Genomic DNA, 22,046 nt, shown 5'->3' with positions numbered 1-22,046 from the left:
TTCTTTTTAATTTTCTCTCCGTCATTATTTTCACTTTTTTTCTCTCTCTCATGGATAGTAAAGTAGAAAAGCGATGGAAAACTAAGGAAAGGGAAAAGAATATCCTTATTCTATTTTATCTACATTATTCTGCTTCGTCTTTGCTATATAAGTAGATGCAGTTACAGTATGGCGCACCCTGACTCTCTCTCTCTCTCTCTCTCTCTCTCTCTCTCTCTCTCTCTCGTCTACTCTCGTCTTCTGTGGCCTTGGAAAACAGTCATGGTGCGTGAGAGACCCAAACGTATGAGAACACGAGATGGTTGACTGACTACCTCTCCCCTGACCCAATACAGAATGACGGGGGGCTGCCTTCACAACGCCTCCTGCCCCGCCTCGCACCCGTGTCTGGACCACTTCGAGCGTCACTTCCTGCGGGTGCTGAACAAGGTGCACCAGACCATCGAGAAGAACGAAATCCGCCTCGCCGAGCAGGACAGACGTGACACTATCAGGCTGGAGTGGCAGCAGGTGGCGCTGGTGGTGGACAGGTGAGTCTGGGGGGAGGAGCTACTGTATAAGGTTATGAAGTTATGAGGTCACTTGAGGTTATGAGTCTTATATGGTTGTAAGGTTAGGAAAGAGAAGAGGAAGGCCTGTAGATGTGGAGGAAAGAGATGAGAGAAGACTAGGAATGGAGGAAAAAAAAAGGAGAGAAGGCTGTAGAAGTGGAGGAAAGAGGAGAAAGAAGGCTGTAAAAGTGGAGGAAAGAAAAGAGGGAAGACTAGGAATGAAGGAAAGAAAGGAGAGAAGGCTGTGGGAGTGGAGGAAAGAGATGAGAGAAGCCTGTAGGAGTGAAGGAAAGAGGAGAAACTTGAAGAAGTGGAGGAAAGAGAAGAAAAGTCCTGTAGGAATGGAGAAAGTAGAAGAAGGAAGTCATTGGAGAAGAGAAAATAGAAAATGAAAAAATATATATATAGGATTAAAAAAAAAAGATCGTAAAAAAAAGAAGGAAAATTAAACAAACCCATGATAATGAAAATGTGAGATGAGAGAAAAGAAAAACGAAGAAAAAAAAATAAATAAAAGTGAAGGAATGGGAGACGAGGGAAATAGAAGATGAAGGACATGAAGGAAGGAAGGAAAGAAGGAAACATAGCTGGAAACAATGGAAGAGGTGAAGATAGGAAGGAGAAGGGAATGGAAGAGTATGAAGAGGCAAGGATTATATTATAGGGAAGACAAAGGAGATAGGTGGAAGAAAAGGAAAGAAGAGGAAGAAGATAGAAGGTGGAAGAAAAAGGAAAGAGAAGGTGTGGATATGAAAATAAGAAAGAAGAGAAAAGAATATGTAGAAGAAAAGAGAGAGAGAGAGAGAGAGAGAGAGAAGAGAGAGAGAGAGAGAGAGAGAGAGAGAGAGAGAGAGAGAGAGAGAGAGAGAGAGAGAGAGAGAGAGAGAGAGAGAGAGAGAGAGAGAGAGAGAGAGAGAGAGAGAGAGAGAGAGAGAGAGAGAGAGAGAGAGAGAGAGAGAGAGAGAGAGAGAGGATGTAGAAGTAAAAAGAAGAAAAAAAATAGAGGAAGAAAGAGCGAGTGAAGAGGGAATTTCTATGGTTGTTAGAGAGAGAGAGAGAGAGAGAGAGAGAGAGAGAGAGAGAGAGAGAGAGAGAGAGAGAGAGAGAGAGAGAGAGAGAGAGAGATTACCATACATATCTCTTACGTATCCATATGTTTTATTTAGAAGGAAAACAAAACAAAACAAAAAACAAGAACAACAAAATTTTCTTCTATAAACATTTTTCTAAAAAAAAAAAAAAAAAAAAAAAAATATTAACCAAAAAAAATTAATTAAGTGTTATTTTTGATGTGGCTGTTAATGTGTTTGTTTGTTTGTTTGTTTACTGTTTGTTTACTGTTCTCTGTTTGTGTGTGTGCGTTTGTGTGTTAGCGTGATGTCTGTGTTCCTTCACTCATTTGTTTTGATGTATGTTTTTATACGAAATGTTTTGTTGTATGTGTTAGGGTTTGTTTGTTCGTGTATGTGTGTGTGTGTGTGTGTGTGTGTGTGTGTGTGTGTGTGTGTGTGTGTGTGTGTGTGTGTGTGTGTGCGTGCGTGTTCATTGTCTTTACTATCTGTGTACATTCTCTCTCTCTCTCTCTCTCTCTCTCTCTCTCTCTATCTATCTATCTATCTATCTATATATATATCTCTCTCAACACAAAACTGAGCACCGACTATCAATCTCCTCCTCCTCCTCCTCCTCCTCCTCCTCCTCCATCAGATTCCTCCTGTGGATCTTCATCATCTCCACGATCGGCGCCACCTTCGGCATTCTGTACAAGTCGCCACACACTAAACTCTTCACAATTTGACGTCCTCGCCTGCTCCTCCTCCTCCTCCTCCTCCTCCACCTCCACCTCCTCCTCTTCACGTGCCTGCCTCCTGGTGATGATGATGATGATGTTACTGCTACTACTACTACTGCTCCTGCTCCTATTCGTTTTCCTCCTCCTCCTCCTCCTCGTCCTTCTTCTTCTTCTTCTTCACCTCCGCCTTCTCCTTCTCGTCCTCATCCTTGTCCTCGTTCTCTTCCTCTTTCTTCTCCTTCGTTTTTCGTCATTCTATCCTCCTCCTCTCTCTCTCTTTTCTTCGTCCTCCTCTTCCCTGTCCTCCTCTTAGTTTGTCTCTTCTTCTTCTTCTTCTTCCTCCTCCATCTTCTGTTTCTTGTACGCTAAATTCTTCTTCTTCTTTTTTCTTCTTCTAATTCTCATTCTATTTTTTTCTCCTTATTCTCTTTTTTTTCTCTTTTTCTTCTTTGTCTTCCTCTTCCTCCTTCGTCTTCTCTTCTTCCTCTTTATTTTTCCTATACAACTTGTTCTTCTAATCTTCTTTCCTTCCTTCTACCTTTCCTTTCTTGATCTTCCTCTGCTTACCTCCTTCATTTTTACTGCTACTGCTGCTACTACTACTACTACTACTACTACTACTACTACTACTACTATTACTACTACTACTTCCTCCTCCTCCTCTTCTTTCCTCTTCTTGCACGGAGCATTCCTAACCTCACGAGCACCACCACCACCACCCAGTGCACCACCACCACCACCACCACTACTCTATGCACCTGTGTAGTAGGTAAATAAATAAATAATAAAAAGAGATACGTTTATAAGTAAGTGATTAATAGTGAAGCTTGTTTGTAGTGGCACTCAACCCTTTACCTGTTGTTGTTGTTGTTGTCTTTTCTGTCAGCCATAAAGGAGAACAAGAAAAGTAACGGAATAAGGTTTCTTTTCTCTTTTTCTCTCTTTTCTATACGTCTTAACTTCTTCAGTGCTACTACGTGGGTTTTATTGTGAGTTTTGGGTGTGATTAGACGATTGTATTGACGTTAGCAAGGGTCTATGGAGGTCAGGAGATTAATGGCCACAGTCTTCACTATTTTAATCCCCAACATAAGTTTCTGAAGCTGTGTAAAATCACCAAACAGTCACCGGAATTAATCAAGTGGGCCTTTTTTTGTTATTGTCCTTGGCCAACGTCCCCTTTTCCATAAAAAATAAAATAAATAAAAAATATAGAAAACGCGTCATAGCACTGAGGAAATTGATGGAAAATTTTGCAACATCAGTGATTGGGTTGAATTGCTTAGCTTGTTGTAGTGATGTCTTGTGTTTGTTTGCATGTGTTTGTTTTGTTTGTTACGTTGTGTTTATCGGCTTCGCTTCGCTTCGCTTTGCCTTGTTTGTTTGTTTAAGCGTGTTGTGTTGGGTTTGGTTGGCAGCTGGAGAGAGAGAGAGAGAGAGAGAGAGAGAGAGAGAGAGAGAGAGAGAGAGAGAGAGAGAGAGAGAGAGAGAGAGAGAGAGAGATTAGATAAAAAGAAAAATACGCTTTGATGATTTCTTTTATCATTTATTCATTTTCTCCTTTATTTATTCATTATTTCTCTAGTCCACGCCACCAGAACGCATCCAACACCGACCCAGCCAAGCATGAACGCCTCTCCTGTGCACAATACAAAGCCTTCCACGATACAAAGCGTCCCTGAAACAACCCCATCTCTTTGTTATACTCTGGAGCACTTCAACGCCCCATCGCCACTGCTTTCAAAAGGCTCTTATTGAAGTTATACGGGTTTTCAAGGATGTTTTTTATGGTTCTATTGACAGATTAACCTCTTCAGTACTGAGACATATTTTACCTTGAGAGTTGTGTACGATTAGACCATTTTTATAGACATTAGGAAGAGTCTATACAGGTCAGAAGATTAATGGCCAGAGTCTTCGCTATTTTAATCTCCCCACATGAGTTTCTGAAGCTGTATAAAGTCACGAAATAGTTACCAGAATGAATATAGAAACGCGTCATGGTACTGAAGGGGTTAACAAGATTTTCTGTTATCAACTGAAGGAATATTTTTGAAAGCCCAAGAAAGTGCTTGTTAAACTTCTTGAATCTTGAAAATACACTTGAAAATCCCAATAAGTCATAAAATATACTTGGTTGTTTGCATATAATCGATGAATTATGTGATTTTTAATAGTATTTTTCCCTTACGTACAAAAAAAAAAAAAGAAGAGAAAAACAATACAAAATTGAATTTATAAATAACTTGTGAGATCTGGTAAGGTACGGTTTGTGTGTGGCCTTTGAAAACAGTCGCGGTGATATAATGAAAGCAAGTGTTCCCGAATATGAGCCTTCTTAGTGTATCCTTATGTGTGTGTCTCCATGTTGTCTTGCCTTGAATATTCTTTCTATTTCTTAAACACTCAAGTATTCGCGTAACGTAATTGACTTGTTTCACTGTAGAATTTCTTGAAGGATGATAGTTTACTCATAGTGACTCCATCATTGCACCTTTACACACCCTGAAATGCAAAGATTGACTGTTATATGCATCCTTCCTTACCCCCATTTATGCTACCTACCGTTATAATCACACTGTAAGACATATATACCGCTACACGCATCCAGTACACCCATATACACCTATAACATCGCATAACACCCACCCCTCTCACACCCAACACGTCATAAACAGAATATACACTTTGCTTTCTCACGATCACCACTATTTTCAAAAGCCACACATAAACCGTACCTTACCGAAACTTACAAGTCACATATTAATTTTGTTTTGTAGTTTTTTTTTTTTTCTCTTCTTTTTGCAAGTAAGAGAAAAATATTGTTAAAAGTCACAAAATCCCTATGCCTATACACACACAACACACCCGGCCATAACCTCACATAGGCCTACGGTATATTCTGAAACAAATACTTCTGCGCCACACCTTGCCTATTTTCAAAGGGCTCTAGTTGAAGTGACACAGATTTTTTAAGTGTGCTTCAGTAATTCTAGTGACACGTTAACAAATTTTCCGCATTTATCAACAGGACAAATGCTCTTTAGAACTCGAATAATAATGGTCTCTGTAGTCTTTGAAAATGGTCGCGGTGAAAATGACTTATACTCACACCCACACAATACTCATAACATCAGCACACACCGTCACACAACCAAAACACACCTAAACATCACATACACACTCTCACACAAACACCAACACAGAATCACCACATTTAAAACACACATCCAGAATTTTCACACGGCGCTTATTTCTCGCTTCCAGGCATTTCAACACCTTACTAACATAATTTCCCTGGCTCTGACACCCACGCTGCGCTAGAAAGCTTATTTAACGTACCCATAGGCGCATAGTACGTTATTATGAGCGAAATAGTACCATAGTGTCATATACGGTTTTTCTAGTATAGTAACCCCTTGAATAATAATGACAGGACTGGTTTTCTATGATGTTTTCTTTCTGTTTCCCTCCGCAGGTTTCTTCTGTGGACATTCATCATTGCCACCATCAGCACGACCTTCGGCATCATGTATATGTCTCCGCACACCAAGCTCTTCACCATGTAGAGAGAGAGAGAGAGAGAGAGAGAGAGAGAGAGAGAGAGAGAGAGAGAGAGAGAGAGAGAGAGAGAGAGAGAGAGAGAGAGAGAGAGAGAGAGAGAGAGAGAGAGAGAGAGAGAGAGAGAGAGAGAGAGAGGCTGGCTTTTTATGTTAGCCCTGAAAATCTTCTACTACAAAAAATAACAAGCCAGTCTTTCATAACTTGTCAATTCCACTCGAGACAGTTTGGGAGTGAAAAATGGCGCGCGCACACACACACACCTTTTCATTCATTTTTTGCATCGTCAGTCTCTCAAAACTTGTCAATTTCACTAAAAAAAAAAAAAAAAAAGGACAGTTTAGGAATGAAAAATGTCACACACACCTTATCATTCATTCTTCACGTGGAAAGATTTACAAAATTTATCGATTTAACCTTAGCCTCTTCAGTACTGGGGCGCACTTTTACCACGTGTTTTGGGTGTGATTAGACGATTATGTTTACATCAGGTAGGGTCTATGGAGGTCAGAGGACTAGTGGTCACTATTTCGATCCCCACAAGTTTTTGAAGCTGTTTAACCCTTCAGTACTGGGACACATTATTACCTTGAGATTTGTGTACGACTAGACCATTTTATTTACATTAGGAAGGGTCTATGGAGGTCAGAGGATTAATGGCCAGATTCTTCACTATTTCGATCCCCACATAAGTTTCTGAAGTTGTATAAAATCGACAAATAGTAACCACAATGAATATGGAAACGCGTCACAGCACTGAAGGAGTTGAGAAGACAGTGTTTAGCAATTAGACAATACATACACAAACTTTATCATTCCTTTTTCACATCAACTGGTACATTATTCATCAGTTTAAAACAGAAAAACAAGGAAAAAACAACAAATTTCCAACATCTTATCCCCGAACACACACACACACACACAGAGAGAGGCGGAGCGAAGGAAGAGGAAGAGAGAGAGAGAGAGAGAGAGAGAGAGAGAGAGAGAGAGAGAGAGAGAGAGAGAGAGAGAGAGAGAGAGAGAGAGAGAGAGAGAGAGAGAGAGAGAGAGGAAACAATATCGAACAAAAATTCTGTATATTTCCCTCCTTTCTCCTTGCTTTTCTCAGCCTATGCACGCAAGTTAGGCCTATATTTTTTAAAGAAGTTCAAATAGTACCAGACCTATACATGCACACACCACGCACCCACGCCTATAAGTGCTTAGATACTGGCTTGTTTGGTGGCAGTGCAGTGAGTCGACATGAGGAGAGACTGGGAGTGAAATGTCATGGCTGGTTCGATATATTTATTTATTTATTTTTATGCAAGAGGGATAAACGACCAAAGGCAACAAAAATCAGTGTTAGAAAAATAAAGAGACCCATTTAAGGTGCCTGTCTCTAAAATATGCAATAGATAGATAATCAACCCCATTAGAACCATGACGCGTTTCCATATTCATTCTGGTGACTATGTGGTGACTTTATACAGCTTCAGAAACTTATGTAGGGGGGAGGAATTAAATAGTGAAGACTGCGGCCATTAAACATCTGCTGACCTCCATGGACCCTTCCTAATGTCAGTAAAAAGGTCTAATAGTACACAAATCTCAAGGTAAAAAAAAAATTGTGTCCCAGTACTGAAGGGGACTGCCATGATAATAAAAAGTCATTAACATTTTTTCGTTATTTTTTTCTATTTTATTTATTTTAGTTTTAATTTTGCGTGAAGGATGCATGAATAGGTAAGAGCATGTCAAGGATTCTGTAAGTTCTCTATATTCCTTGGTGCATGTAGTGTTGTGTGAAGCAAGAGAGCTGTCTGAGAAGCGTGTGTAAGATATCCGATGTTCTGAGTGGGTAAAGAAGAGATAGAGTGAATAAGTGAGTGAAATAGGGAACTAGTGATGAGTAAGCTTGTTTACGAGTAGATGGGTAAGTGTAAAGGATAGATAGGTAAGTATATGAGAGATAATTCAATAGGTAAGTGAAATAGGGAGGGGGGGGGTTAGTGATGAATAGGCTTGTGTATATAGTAGATGGGTAGGTGTAAAGGGTAGACAGGTAAGTATATGAGAGATAGATTCAATAGGAGAGCGAAACAGGGGGGGGGTTTAGTGATGAATAGGCTTGTGTATAGAGTTGGGTAGGTGTAAAGGGTAGATACTAGATAGATAGGTATATTATAATTGGTAGACAGTTGTGTAGATAGGTCAACAGAAACACAGACGTATAGGATAGAAAATAGGTATCTTATTTTTTTTATTATTTCATTACTATTATTGTCATCATTTATCTTTTTTCTTCCTTTCTTTTTTTTCTTTATTTCTTCATGGATGTTTTTGTGTATTTTCATTTGTTTCTCTTTCTTTTATTCTATTCCACTCTGCTTCTCCGTTCATGTTTTTATTTTTCCTCCACCTCCAAACCAGACTCTCTCTCTCTCTCTCTCTCTCTCTCTCTCTCTCTCTCTCTCTCTCTCTCTCTCTAATTTACTTCGCTTGAAACTTTTAAAATCTTCCATTAGTATTTTTTTTGTAACTCTCTCTCTCTCTCTCTCTCTCTCTCTCTCTCTCTCTCTCTCGTAATGATATATATGTATGTATATGTGTGTATGCGGTTGGGTGGGGTTAAGCTGTGTGTGTGTGTGTGTGTGTGTGTGTGTGTGTGTGTGTGTGTGTGTGTGTGTGTGTGTGTGTGTGTAGTACGTAGCTGTTTACTATAAGAAAGAACTATATTATGTGCACATTTTACACACACACACACACACACACACACACACACACACACACACACACACACACACGGCATTGTATGTACGTAAAGTGGTGTACACATGATATAAAACGTACATACACACGTCCACATAGTAAATTAGTAAAATTACATATATAGAAGAGAGAGAGAGAGAGAGAGAGAGAGAGAGAGAGAGAGAGAGAGAGAGAGAGAGAGAGAGAGAGAGAGAGAGAGACTTCGTAGTACACTCATCATCTACGCAAGAAGCAACAATGTACGTAGTTTTAACATACTGTGGAAACTCTAGACACTTGCATCGTACAGAGGAAGACGGACATCGTACACTGAACACACTATTGATGTACAGTGAATGGCGGTGATTTTTTGCAATATATGTAAAGAGAAAGACAATGCAATATTTTCAGGGCGTATTTAGTAGAAGCAGTGCAGTGTTGTTTGCTGGTGAGTTTTGCTGTGTATTTTGTAGACCTAATGGAGGAAAGCATCGTGTATATGTACTTGTAGAGAGAGAGGACTGTGTTTAGTGAATGAAGGAAAAGGAAAAGAGAAAGAGGACGGCTGGTTGGTTAGTAAAGGGGAAATTGTATAAACTGATGCACTACAATGAAAGGGAACTGAGAAGTCGTGCATTATCTGTGGAAGAGAGTAAAATCTAAATCATTGACTTGAATACTCCCAATAATTAATAGTCGGTTGTGCACGAGCGTTGTTTGTTTCTGTTGTCATTCTTCTAAAGCAAATAACAAATAATAACTGATGCGGAATACCAGAGATGTTATTGATCTACGAGAGAGAGGAGAGACATTTTAATAAACTTCGATGCTAACAATATTGATAACTGGTGAAGGAGTGTCACTGTCTTCAGAAAACGACCATAGAAAAATAATCTCCAAATGACAATGGTGAATAGTTGAACCAGAATGCCACACTGGCTGAAACAACATTGGTAGAAGAGATAACCTGTTCCTGAAAAGCTGAAAAGACACAATACTTAATTCAACGTTAGACACACAAGCCCTTCCCTCACGTGGAGCTTGGCGGGCCCTGCAGGCGTCACTCAGCACCTCCAGATGATTAATACATATAAATCTCACAGCCGCTCAAAAAAATGTACTTGCCAGTAAAAACTCACTCCGTGTCTTCTCTTCGAACGCCACCGACCTGCTTTTGTGTTCAAGTAATAAGACAGTTAGTGAATACAGTGAAGGATGGTGTTCATGTACTCCAAGCAAGTAGTTGATCGTGGTGATAAAGAAACAACGAAGCACTGTAAATTGCACGCTTTCCACTAAACATGGCCAAGCAGTAGCAGGTTAGAGCGTCGATCATGAGGAGTGGCTTGTGTCTCTAGTGTTCGTGAACCGAGGATAGTGGCAGTGATAACCTTGGAGAAGACGTGTCGCTATCTTCAGAAACCACCATAGAAGACTTAACCAGAATTCCCAGTGGTCTGAATAACGGCAATGACAAAGAGAGCAAGCGTCCGAGGAAACCCAGCATGGAGGAGTGAACCAGTGACAAGACGAGGGCGTGACGTAACATGTACTACGTAGCTAGACTAAGGACTCTGTTGTACCGAGGAGCAGTACACTGTAAGTAGCGAGGCGCGTCTGTGCTGCTCCCTAGTGACCAAAGCTGTAACAATGCTGTACGTAGGCGAAGCTCACGGTGGCTCTGTTAGCGAGGCTCCTGATGGCTCTGTTAGCGGGGCCCCCTGATGGCTCTAGGGTTCTGTTAGCGGGGCTCCTGATGGCCTGATGGCTCTGTGGCTCTATATACACAAGTGCTGACGCTGTCTTTAGAGGTATTACAGGAACCATGGCAAAATATATATATTTAAAAAGTAACTGTGGTTTCATTTTAGCTTATCTTCCTCTCTGAGAGAGAGAGAGAGAGAGAGAGAGAGAGAGAGAGAGAGAGAGAGTGTGTGTAACAGAACAGTAGTGAAAACGTGGCAACACTGTACAGAGACGCTTGCCCCCCACCCCTCCCCACGGCCGTAAATTAAGGCTGGTCAGACTATAGCATACACAAAAGCTAGTCCCACAGACCTCATTGTTTATATACTCCAAAAGCATGATTAATAACATCATACAAGCTATACTGTACAAATTAGTTTGCTCTTACGTTGTTCTCCGTAACTATTTTTACACAGGAATAAGAGACCTCGTCCGAGGAATGGATTCCATACCGGATTCAAGAATCCTGACGTAGTAATCGGATTCGTATCGCCTCTCAAGATTCTACAGATTCGAATCCAGTAATCGTCTCCCTCCCAGCCCTAGTACACTACCTCTGTGCGGCTCTAAAGTCATTAGCAGCCAGCGTGTCTGCGGTCATCTCTTCAGAACACGCACCAACACAGCCCAGACCAGTGAACGCACCTACCACACAACCCTGGAACAAGAAAACATACCATATCAAACCACACCCAAAAAATAGATAAAACTAAAAACGGGATAAGAAACTGTACATCATTTCACTAACCGTACTAAACGATAGCACCATAATTGATGTATAATATGATAATATTGTGACCGATCTTACGGTAGGGGGAAATATTGCTTTATTCGCTCATAAAAAAAAATCGTAAAAAATCGAGTTAAAAGCATATCGTCATAATTTTTTTACATAATGTTTGTTTTATCATACACTTTGAAAAAATGAACCTAAAACATAACCTTCCTGGGAAAAAATTTCCGCTACGGGTGTAGGGGTATTTATAATAATCTCTGTAAAAGTTAAGACATAGAATATACTATTAAAAAACACATGGCATGACAGGTCTTGCCGAGACCTTTCCAATGATGTATAATATGATAATATTGTGACCGATCTTACGGTAGTATTAATTGTTCAACTTTAAACGCGTTTTTCTCGAAAGTAGGTTCGTGTGGGTTGGTACCCTCTGGCTCGGGGCGCCTCATATGATAGCAAGTGCACGCCCGCCACAGCCAGCCAGCCAACCACGCCACCACCACCACCACCAGTCACCACCAGCACGAGGCTCCTGGATCGCCGCCACGGTGCGCTAACCAGGGCATTACTGGGGAAGACTAGATAATTAACATGTACCTGGAAGAGGTTAATTTGTACCTTGAAGAGAATGGTTAGCCGCGCCGCCTATCGCCCTATGCCTAAAACCTAACGCCTAGCAAACCGTAATTTGTACTTTACTTTATTCCGAAGGGTTGCTCCAGCGGTGTCAGTCCCACGGTGTGACCTGTGATACGGGTACTCACCTGTAAAGAGAAGGAGGGAGTTAGTGTGGTGTGGTTATCAAAGCTAGTATTTCATTATTAACGGAGATCAGTATAGGAGTCCCGTGGTTCAGGTTAATGCTTAGTAGCGGCTTAATACTTTATTGTAGTGATAATGAGGCTTAAATAACAACCTCAACTTACCAAATCCAAACGCGAGGAAGACGCATTCAATAGGATAAACTAACGCACACTATCACTACACTAACCGCGACGCCACGCACGCCCACACAAGGAACCGCACTCGCCCGCCGTCATAAGACAAAAGGCCGAGGATTTCTTCAGCTGGTGTGGGATCACCTCGGCTGTCTTCGAATGTGCTGCCCTTCCTTTGGCTTACACACGCCCACCTCACGCCCTCACATCCACACCACATTATAAGATCACACTAACTTTGTGCTCAGAGACACATTTCAACGCTAAGAAAAAGAGATTGGTGTGAGATTAATTATATACCGCACTAGATTTGTTTTCTTGCCATACTTTCACACAGGGACATGGAACAAGAGGCTGCTAACTGCTTGTTATCCTCATGCCACACACTCCCCCCTATCCCCTCCTGCCTGCCTTCCTTTGACCCCATCCACCCTGCCGGGCTACCTTCAATCTTCCGCCTCCCTTCCCTCGTCTCTGCTTCTCCGTCACGTACAGGCTACCCAACGCCAGCTCCCTTAGCCCCTTATGCCCAAAGGTACATACACAGTATGTGTGTATGTACCTTTTTGTAGTGTGTTGAGTCAACACTTATAATAAAGATAGCAGAAAAAAAACAATGGTTTATTTGTGTTTTTATTTCATGTTTAGTATTTAAATATGATATTTAAACAATAATGAATACTTCAATGTATTAATCATGCTGTGTCTCATCATAATTGTTGAAGACAAAACTATAAGTCAGGATACTCTAGTCTCTCAATCCTAATGATGATCAAAACTGTAAGGGAAACTGTGTATTACATGATAAAGGTGTTAACCTAAGGCAACACACAAACAAACAAAGGGCTCTCAAAAAATAATAACAAGGTGGGAGGCCCAACTTAGTTTGATAGTGTCTTAACCCTTAATTCTCTTCCAAAGGGATTACTTTGAACAAAGTTAAAAAAGTTAAGCAGTGAAAAATTGACATTTGAGTAATTATCAGGATAATGGGTAGGAATGATGTGTAGGAGGGGCTTAGTTTCACAGAACAGAAAATACTTGAGTCACTAATGATTATAATGGAACACACTACACAGCTTGTTGAGTGAATTTCAGTTTTTTTAAGCATACACAATAAATGTAACAAGCAAAAGAAGTAAGGTATATATAGAGAAAAGTAAATTGGTGTACATGCAGACAAAAGCTACATAGTTTATCACATCATCTATGCAAGATGCCACAACAGAGCTACAGCCAAAATATCACTAAAGAGTATGGAAAGCAGAGACGTCACACAAGCAAGTCAAATATACATTAAGCATTTTAACACATAGCTACGTATCCTACATCAATGCAAACAAACATGTTTCAATTCAGAGAAAAAAATCATACCATTGTCTTTCCATTCATGAAAACCAGTTAGACTGGCAATAAAGTATATTTGGTCAAGGATATGAATATAATCAGTGAGGCAAAGCAAAAACAACGTAAAGCAAAGCAATACAAACTACACAGAAGTGTAACAGGAAAACCTAAAGGTAATAACATTCACTTCTCATGCATAAAACTGTACAACACAATAAGCACACTTTAGTATTGGTTAAACCTAAATCAAGCAAACACCACCATAGATACAACATACGACTAATTGTTGGGTTGAAAAAAAGTACTCATACACAACACACTAACAAACGAGAACTTAACAATAAACATGCTATACAGAAAATAGATTACATACCTTTTCCTTCACGGGCCATATTGAAGCTGAAATCAATCAAAAATACAATATCACAACAATATACAGTAAGTCCTCGTTAAACGGTACATATGCGTTCCTGAAAACCTTAGCATAAATCAAAATTACCGTATACCAAACCCATTACAACATGTAATAGTAAGGAATGCGTTCCAGCACGTCAAAAGTCACCCATACACAAATTAAAGCTACAGGAGTTTCTTTGCAGAGGACACAACACTTTTGAAGAAAGTTGGCTCGCACGATGATGGTGGAACTCTACAGCAGGACTTAGATAGACTATGAGAATGGAGGAAAAGATGGGAGATGGAATTCAACATTAAGAAATGTAGCATAATGGAATTTGGGAAGAGCAAAAATAGTATAACAAGACAATACAAACTTGGAAAAGAGAAGATTAAGAAGGTGGGAAGTGAAAAGGACCTGGGAGTTCTCATAACAAAGGAAATGTTCCCCAATAAACATATCAATTTGTTGGTGAGACCTACAACTTACTGAGAAATATTACCATTGCATTCACATATATTGATGAAAATATGGTGAAAAAGTTATTGGCATCCTTGATCAGACCACGACTGGAGTATGCAGCAGTAGTGTGGTCACCTCACACCAGGAAGAATATCACGAAAATTGAAAGGCTACAAAGGGCGGCCACCAAACTGGCCCCAACCTTGTCAGCTCTTACGTATGAAAAGAGACTGGAGAGACTGGACTGACCAACACTGGAGCAGAAAAGAGAAAGAGGCGACCTGTTGACCATCTAAAGAATAATGAATAATATGGAGCTTCCTGATAGGATGGACCTGCTGAAGAGGGACGTAAGGGACACAAGAGGACATGGACTAAAACTCACAAAAGACAACTACAGAAGAGACTTCAAGAAAAACAGCTTCCCCCATAGAGTGATAGCTATATGGAATGGACTAGACAGAGAGGTGGTGTGTGCAAAGTCCACCACCACCACTTGAACACAAAATTAGACACTGTGAGATACAGAGATGGGACAACACCACCATAGGCTCCCCTCCCGTAAAATACAACTAGGTAAACACACACACACACACCAATTTGGGAAATAATTACAAGTTCACTAAATGAAGTGAAAGTTCCACTAGAATGGAAGACAGCCAAGGTAATACCGATATTTAAAGGAAGAAAGGCAACTGAACCACTAAACTACAGACCAGCGTCACTTACAAGCATTTTTGAGAAGTTGTGTCAAATAATTATCAGAGAAAAATGGGTTAAACATCTGGAAGAAGAAAAAGTCATATAGAACAGACAATTTGGGTTCAGGACAGGATGGTCATGTGTATCAAACTTATTAAACTTCTACTCGAGAGTTATAGAAGGACTGGAAAGCAGAGATGGATGGTGGACACAGTATACCTGGAAATAAAAAAGGCTTTTGATAAAGTCCCTCATGAAAGATTACTTTAGAAACTAGAGAACATGGGAGGATTGCAAGGAAACTTATCAGAATGGATAAGGGATTATTTGAAGGACAGGGAAATGAGAACTGTGATCAGAGATACGTACTCAACTTGGGGTAAAGAAACTAGCGGAGTGCCACAAGGGTCAGTGTTAGCCCCCATTATGTTCAAGATTTATGTAAACAACATTCACAATGGGATAAACAGATATATTAATCTATTTGCTGATGATGCAAAGCTGCTAAGAGTTATCAAAACCAGGGAGGGAGTTTTGCTTTTACAGGAAGATATAAACAAAATCTATGAATGGAGCAGTAAGTGGAAACTGGAGTTTCATGCCAAGAAATGTCACATAATGGAACTATGAAAGAGTAAGAGAAGACCGGTATGGAACTACCTGATGGATAAGGAACAAATAATGAAGACTAAAGAGGAAAAAGATCTGGGAGTGATTATACAGGAAAATCTGAACCCAAAAAACACATAAGCAAGATATTCGGATTATCATGTAAAATGTTGATAAATATAAGAATGACATTTCAATTCATGGACAAAGATATGATGAAAAAAATCATCACAAGCATGATACGCCCAAGGCTGGAATATGCATCTGTGGTGTGGTCTCCACGAGTTCTGAAAAGGATATAAGAAGATTAGGACAGATACAGAAGATTGCTAAAAAGATGGTGCCAGAACTAAAGGACCTAATATATAAAGAATGGCTGAAGGAAATGTGACTGCCAACCTTACAAGAGAGAAGAGAATGAGGGGACCTAATAACAGTGTACAAGACAGTCAATGGCATTGAACAAAATAGACAAGGAAGACCTGGTGCTGATGACAGAAGATGGAAGGACAAGAGGACATGTAAAGAAGATCAGGATGAGGCAGTGTATGAAGGATATTGGAAAATAGTTTTCCTCATAGAGCGGTGGAAAAGTGGAATGCATTGAGTGGTGAAGTTGTTACACCACATAATGTGCATAACTTTAAGGAAAAAATTGGATAAATGGAGACATGGAGACATGACGCTATGAGGCCCGCTCGAACCCTGTACAATACTACTACGTAAATACAAGTAGGTAAACACACACATGCACACATCCACACACCTTCTTAGGATGTGCAGTAATAGTAACATGGCAACAGGTCTGAGTGGCAAAATTGCCACAGCCTTGTCTTCCTCCCACCAATGGTCCGAGGCTGTCCCAGTGTGTTCCATCCCAAGCATGAACTGCAGGTTGTCTGTGATGGCGTGCTGGACCCCCCACACCTCCACCGCCTCCCTCATGGCCTGCAGGAGAGAGAGAGAGAGAGAGAGAGAGAGAGAGAGAGAGAGAGAGAGAGAGAGAGAGAGAGAGAGAGAGAGAGAGAGAGAGAGAGAGAGAGAGAGAGAGAGAGAGAGAGAGAGAGAGAGAGAGAGAGCGATTGGTTTGGGGTGTCTGGTTAGGCTAGGTTTGGTGAGGTTGGAAAGGAGGCTTAAATTGTCAAAAAAAAATTGAAAAACCTAACAAAATGTAAGAAAAACAAAGGGAAACATTAAAAAACACCAAAACACAGGAATAATGAATGAAAACCATACGGAAACATTAAAAAATCATTAAAACACAGGAACAATGTAAAAAAACAGAAAAACATTAAAAACTTAAAAACACAAGGTTCAAATCTGTGGGAGAGAGAGAAGCAGTGGTTATGGTGTGTTAGATTAGGTTAGGTTGAAAACAAGTGTGTTTTGGGAATGTTTTGGTGTGTTTTGAGTGTGTTCTGTGGTGTTTATGGTATGCTCAGAGTGTGCTTTGGTGTGTTTTGGTGTGTTTTGGGATGTTTTGAGTATGTTCTGTGGTGTTTATGGTGTGCTCAGAGTGTGCTTTGATGTGTTTTGAGATCTTCTGGGGTATTTTTGGTGTGCTCAGAGTGTGCTTTGGTGTGTTTTGGGGTGTTCTGAGGTCTTCTGGGGTGTTTTTGGTGTGCTTGTTTTAGTGTGTTTTGGTGTGTTTCAACACGCAGATGAGAGACACATCTAAATATCACCCAAATACATTCAAACACCACCAAACACACCCTAAACACACCCAAATTCCCCAAAAACACTCCTAAACACCCAAAATACACACCCAAATATCCCAAAACCACCCAAAACACTCAAACACCACAAAAACACTCTCTTTCACCCTAAACACCCCAGAAACACAGCCAAACCCCTCCAGTTTTTAAGAAATGTTTAATGATCTATTGGCAGAATAACATGATATTTATAAAATCAAAAGCAAAAACACTCTGAAGAACAAACTTCCTCCTAACTGTGGACTTTGAAAAACAGTGGTCTAAAAGACACTTGTTTCAACACTACTATTTCAATCACCCGCAAAAACCAACCCCCAAAAATGTGTGTGTCCTGCGCTTTACAAATCAGAATCATACGGGTTTTTAAAGGAGGTTTGATGGCTGTATTGACAGATTACATTGATATCTACCTTATCAAAAGCCACATGTGGGCGTTGAAAATTGTGGCAACATAACCTATATTTTAAAAAGACTAATTTCAGTCACACGGTTTTTTAAGGGTAGTTTGATGGTTCTATTGACATTAGTATGACATCTACTCTATCAATAACACAAAAACTCTTACAAGAGAGAGAGAGAGAGAGAGAGAGAGAGAAATAACACACACTGAAACACACAAACACACCCAAAACTGCACCCAAACACTTGTAATATCCAAAAACACATGCAAATGCATAAAAAACACATGAAAAACTCAAAACACACCCAAACACACTCAAACACACCCAAACACACCTGAATATACCCAAATATAGCAAAACACATCTAAACACATCCAAAACACCTCAAAACACACCCCAAATGCACCCAAAATCCCCAAAACACACCAAACACACTCAAAACACCTCAAAACACACCCAAACAGAGCCAAAACACACCCAAACGCATCCAAACACACCCAAACACACTCACATGCACCTCTTCCTTATGTGTGAATCTGTAATACACTTTGTCCTTGATCTGGAAGAAGGTGGTGATGGCGGTGGACAAAACAGGTGTGGTGTTTTTCAAGGCCGTTTCAATCTCCGTCCTTGACTTCAAATAAATCGGTGTGTCGTTTTAAGCGGACCTGCAAATGTTTGGTTAGGTTAGATTAGGTTAGGTTAGTTAAAAAAAATAATAAATAAGTAAAATCACAAGGTTAGGTTAGACTGAGAGAAGAATATGACATTCAAACAACAAGATCGCATAGTAAAAAGCTGAGGAAGGGAAGATGCCTGAGAAATGTTAAAAAATATAGTTCCCCGCAAAGACGTGTTGAGACGTGGAACACTTTGGGTGAAGTGGTGTCAGCAACGAGTGTGCATAATTTTAAAGAAAAATTGGATAAGTGTAGATATGGAGACGGGGCCACACCTGCGTAAAGCCCAGGCCCTGTAAAACTACAACTAGGTAAATTCACACACACACACACACACACACACACACACACACACACACACACACACACACACACACACCAATTTGGGAAATAATTACAAGTTCACTAAATGAAGGGAAAGTTCCACTAGAATGGAAGAGAGCTAATGTAATACTGATATTTAAAGGAGGAAAGGCAACTGAACCACTAACCTACAGACCAGTGTCACTTAGAAGTGTTTTGGGGAAGTTGTGTCAAATAATTATCAAAGAAAAATGGGTTAAACATCTGAAAGAAGAACAAATCATATTGAAAAGACAATTTGGGTTCAGGACACGGAAGTCATGTGTATCAAACTTATTAAGCTTCTACTCGAGAGTTACAGAAGGACTGGAAAGCAGAGACGGATGGTGGACACAGTATACCTGGACATAAAAAAGGCTTTTGATAAAGTCCCGCATAGAAGACTACTTTGGAAACTAGAGAACATAGGAGGACTATGAGGAACCTTGCTCCAATGGACAAGAGATTATTTGAAGGATAGGGAAATGAGAACTGTGATCAGAGATACATACTCATTCATCTTGGGGTTAAGTAACCAGCAGAGTGCCACAAGGGTCAGTGTTAGCCATTATGTTTCAGATTTATGTAAACGACATTCACATTAGGGTAATCAATTATATTAATATGTTTGGTGATGATGCAAAGCTGCTAAGAGTTATCAAAACCAGGGAGGACTGTTTGCTGTTACAGAAAGATATAAACAAGATCTAGGAGTGGAGCAACAAGTGGAAATTGGAGTTTAATGTCAACAAATGTCACTTAATGGAACTAGGAAAGAATAAGAGAAGAGCAGTATGGAACTATTTGATGGGAGAGGAAAAAATAATGAAGACTAAAGAGGAAAAAGATCTGGGAGTGATTATACAGGAAAATCTGAACCCCCTAAAAACACATAAGTAAGATATTTGGATTATCATATCAATACAACAAGGTAAATATTTCAAAGACAACCAATAGCTTACAATATCCTAAAAATTTCAAGTCATAAATTCTATAACTTTGTTTTTACATCAATTTTTCAGATCTGGATCACAGAATGCCCTTAAATTGTTGAAAAAGTAAGAGAAAACAAGAAAATATTAGAAAAACATTAAAAAACATGGACGGAACTGCAAAAAAGAGGGGGGGGAAATAGTACTGGGGTTGTTGCACTAGGTTAGGCTAGAATGGGCGGGGAATTATTAAAAAAAAAAAAGAGGAAAAAAATAAATATACAAAAAAAAAAAAAAAAAAAAAATTTGAAAAAAATATGATGTCATAGTTTGCCGCATAGTGCTTGGACTGCCAGGGAGAGAGAGGGAGTGGTTATGGGGTGCTATATTAGGTTAGGTTGGGAAAAAAGCTGAGATTGTTGATAAGTAAAAAAAAAAAAAAAAAAAAAAAAATGAAGTCACACCACCTTGCTAGTGTTTGAACATGCGTATGAGACACACATCCAAACATCACCCAAACACATCCAAACACATCCTAAACACACCCAAAGCACACTCAAATCCCCAAAAACACTCCTAAACATCCCTAAACACACACCAAATATTGCCAAACCAGCTAAAACACTCAAACACCCCAAAAACACACCCAAACCCCACAAAAACACACTCTTTCACCCCAAACACCCCAAGACACAGCCAAACCTCTCCAGTTTTTAAGAGATGTTTGATGATCTATTGACAGATTAACATGATATCTATCAAATCAAAAGCAGAAACACTCTTAAGAACAAACTTCCTCCTAACTGTGGATTTTGAAAAACACCTGAGTTGTATTTCTAAAAGACTCCTGTTTCAGTAACATGGTTAATGAAAGACAACACTAATATTTCAATCACCCCAAAAATACATGCCTGCCCTGCACTTTACAAATCAGAATCAGAATATACACCAATAACACCCCTACACCACAAAACACACCCAAACCACTTTAAAATGCTCAAAATCCCAAGATCCTGGAAGGCCTTGTACCAAATGTGGGCATACAACTTGACCACATCCAAGAAGAGGCAGTTGTGCTATGTGAAGAGAGAAGAAGCAATGGCTCATAAAATAAAGACTTGCATGCACAACTGCTTCTCACACAATGGTGCTCACCTCTTCAACGCTGTGCCGGACACCATCAGGAACCTGCCAGGGGTCACACCGGACCTCTTCACGAACAGGTTAGACAGATGGTTGTCTACAATACCAGATGAGCCCCCAATACCAGGACATTCCAGCTCAACCGGCAACTCACTCATCACATGGAGGGTTGACGGCAAGGCTGAACTGCCTGGCCACAGCGGAGACCCACCTCAGCTGTGTCCATCATACCATGAAATTATACAAGAGTAACAAAAGTAAGTGAGGACATTAACCCAAAACACACTCAAAACACTACGCAACACTTCAAAATATTAATAAATAATCCCATAACTCAAGTAGTAACACCCAGCACGCACCAAAATCCTCCCCACATACTCCCAAGACACTCCACACACACGCACAGACCACTTAAAACACCCAGCACACACCAAAATCGGCACTGTCCCAAGAAACCATCCTGCACTCGCCTTGATTCCCAGCTCTCACTCACAGCTCCTCCACCCAGCTGATTTGGCAGCACATAATATGAAGCCACACTATTGGTCAGAGAGAGAGAGAGAGAGAGAGAGAGAGAGAGAGAGAGAGAGAGAGAGAGAGAGAGAGAGAGAGAGAGAGAGAATATGGTAACAAAGAAAAGCAGCGTTTCTCAACCTTTTTACCCTTGCATAACCCTTAAAATACATGACAAGTCTCAAGAAACCCCTATGCACAAACAAAATTATATATCATATATTTGTCATTTTATGTGACGTCAAATCAGCCAGGTGGAGGAGCTGTGAAGGGGAGGCTGGGAATTGAGGTGAGCACGCATGGACGGTTTCTCGGGGACAGTGCCCCAAAATCATACCCACACACTCCCAAGACACTCCATAGACATGCACAGACCACTTAAAACACCCAGCACACACCAAAATCATCCCCACACCCTCCCAAGACACTCCACACACAAATGCAGACCTCTTAAAACACCCAGCACACACCTAAATCATCCCCACACACTCCCAAGACACTCCACACACGCACAGACCACTTAAAATACTCAGCACACACCAAAATCCTATCCACACACTCCAAACACACACACAGACCACTTAAAACACCCAGTACACACCAAAATCATCCCCACACACTCCACACACACGCACAGACCACTTAAAACCCTTAAAACTAACCTAAAACACACTCAATACACCATACAACACCTCAAAATTCCCCTAACCGCACTCAGAACACACCCATATATTCAAACACCC

General features: G+C 40.3%; 1 protein-coding gene and 1 long non-coding RNA gene across 2 annotated transcripts in view; one reads left to right on the top strand and one right to left on the bottom strand.

Moving 5' to 3' along the window:
- Positions 1-6,849, top strand: part of LOC123511168 (neuronal acetylcholine receptor subunit alpha-10-like) — a 61,766-nt gene extending 54,917 nt beyond the window's left edge. Inside the window, 2 exon segments of the mRNA XM_045266823.1 lie at positions 336-530; positions 5,822-6,849. Of these exon segments, the coding sequence (XP_045122758.1) occupies positions 336-530; positions 5,822-5,912 (286 nt within the window). The 3' untranslated portion in view covers positions 5,913-6,849.
- A 9,519-nt stretch (positions 6,850-16,368) lies between these two features.
- LOC123511167 lies at positions 16,369-21,001 on the bottom strand. The gene is made up of 3 exons (XR_006676695.1): positions 20,803-21,001; positions 18,205-18,361; positions 16,369-16,522 (listed from the first exon to the last, which is right to left on the bottom strand). It is a non-coding gene; the product is annotated as an uncharacterized LOC123511167 (long non-coding RNA).
- Between the last annotated feature and the right edge of the window lie 1,045 nt (positions 21,002-22,046).

The sequence above is a fragment of the Portunus trituberculatus genome, chromosome 31, assembly GCF_017591435.1.
Source record: "Portunus trituberculatus isolate SZX2019 chromosome 31, ASM1759143v1, whole genome shotgun sequence".
Classification (NCBI taxonomy): domain Eukaryota; kingdom Metazoa; phylum Arthropoda; class Malacostraca; order Decapoda; family Portunidae; genus Portunus; species Portunus trituberculatus.
This window is presented reverse-complemented; position numbering and strand designations above follow the sequence as displayed.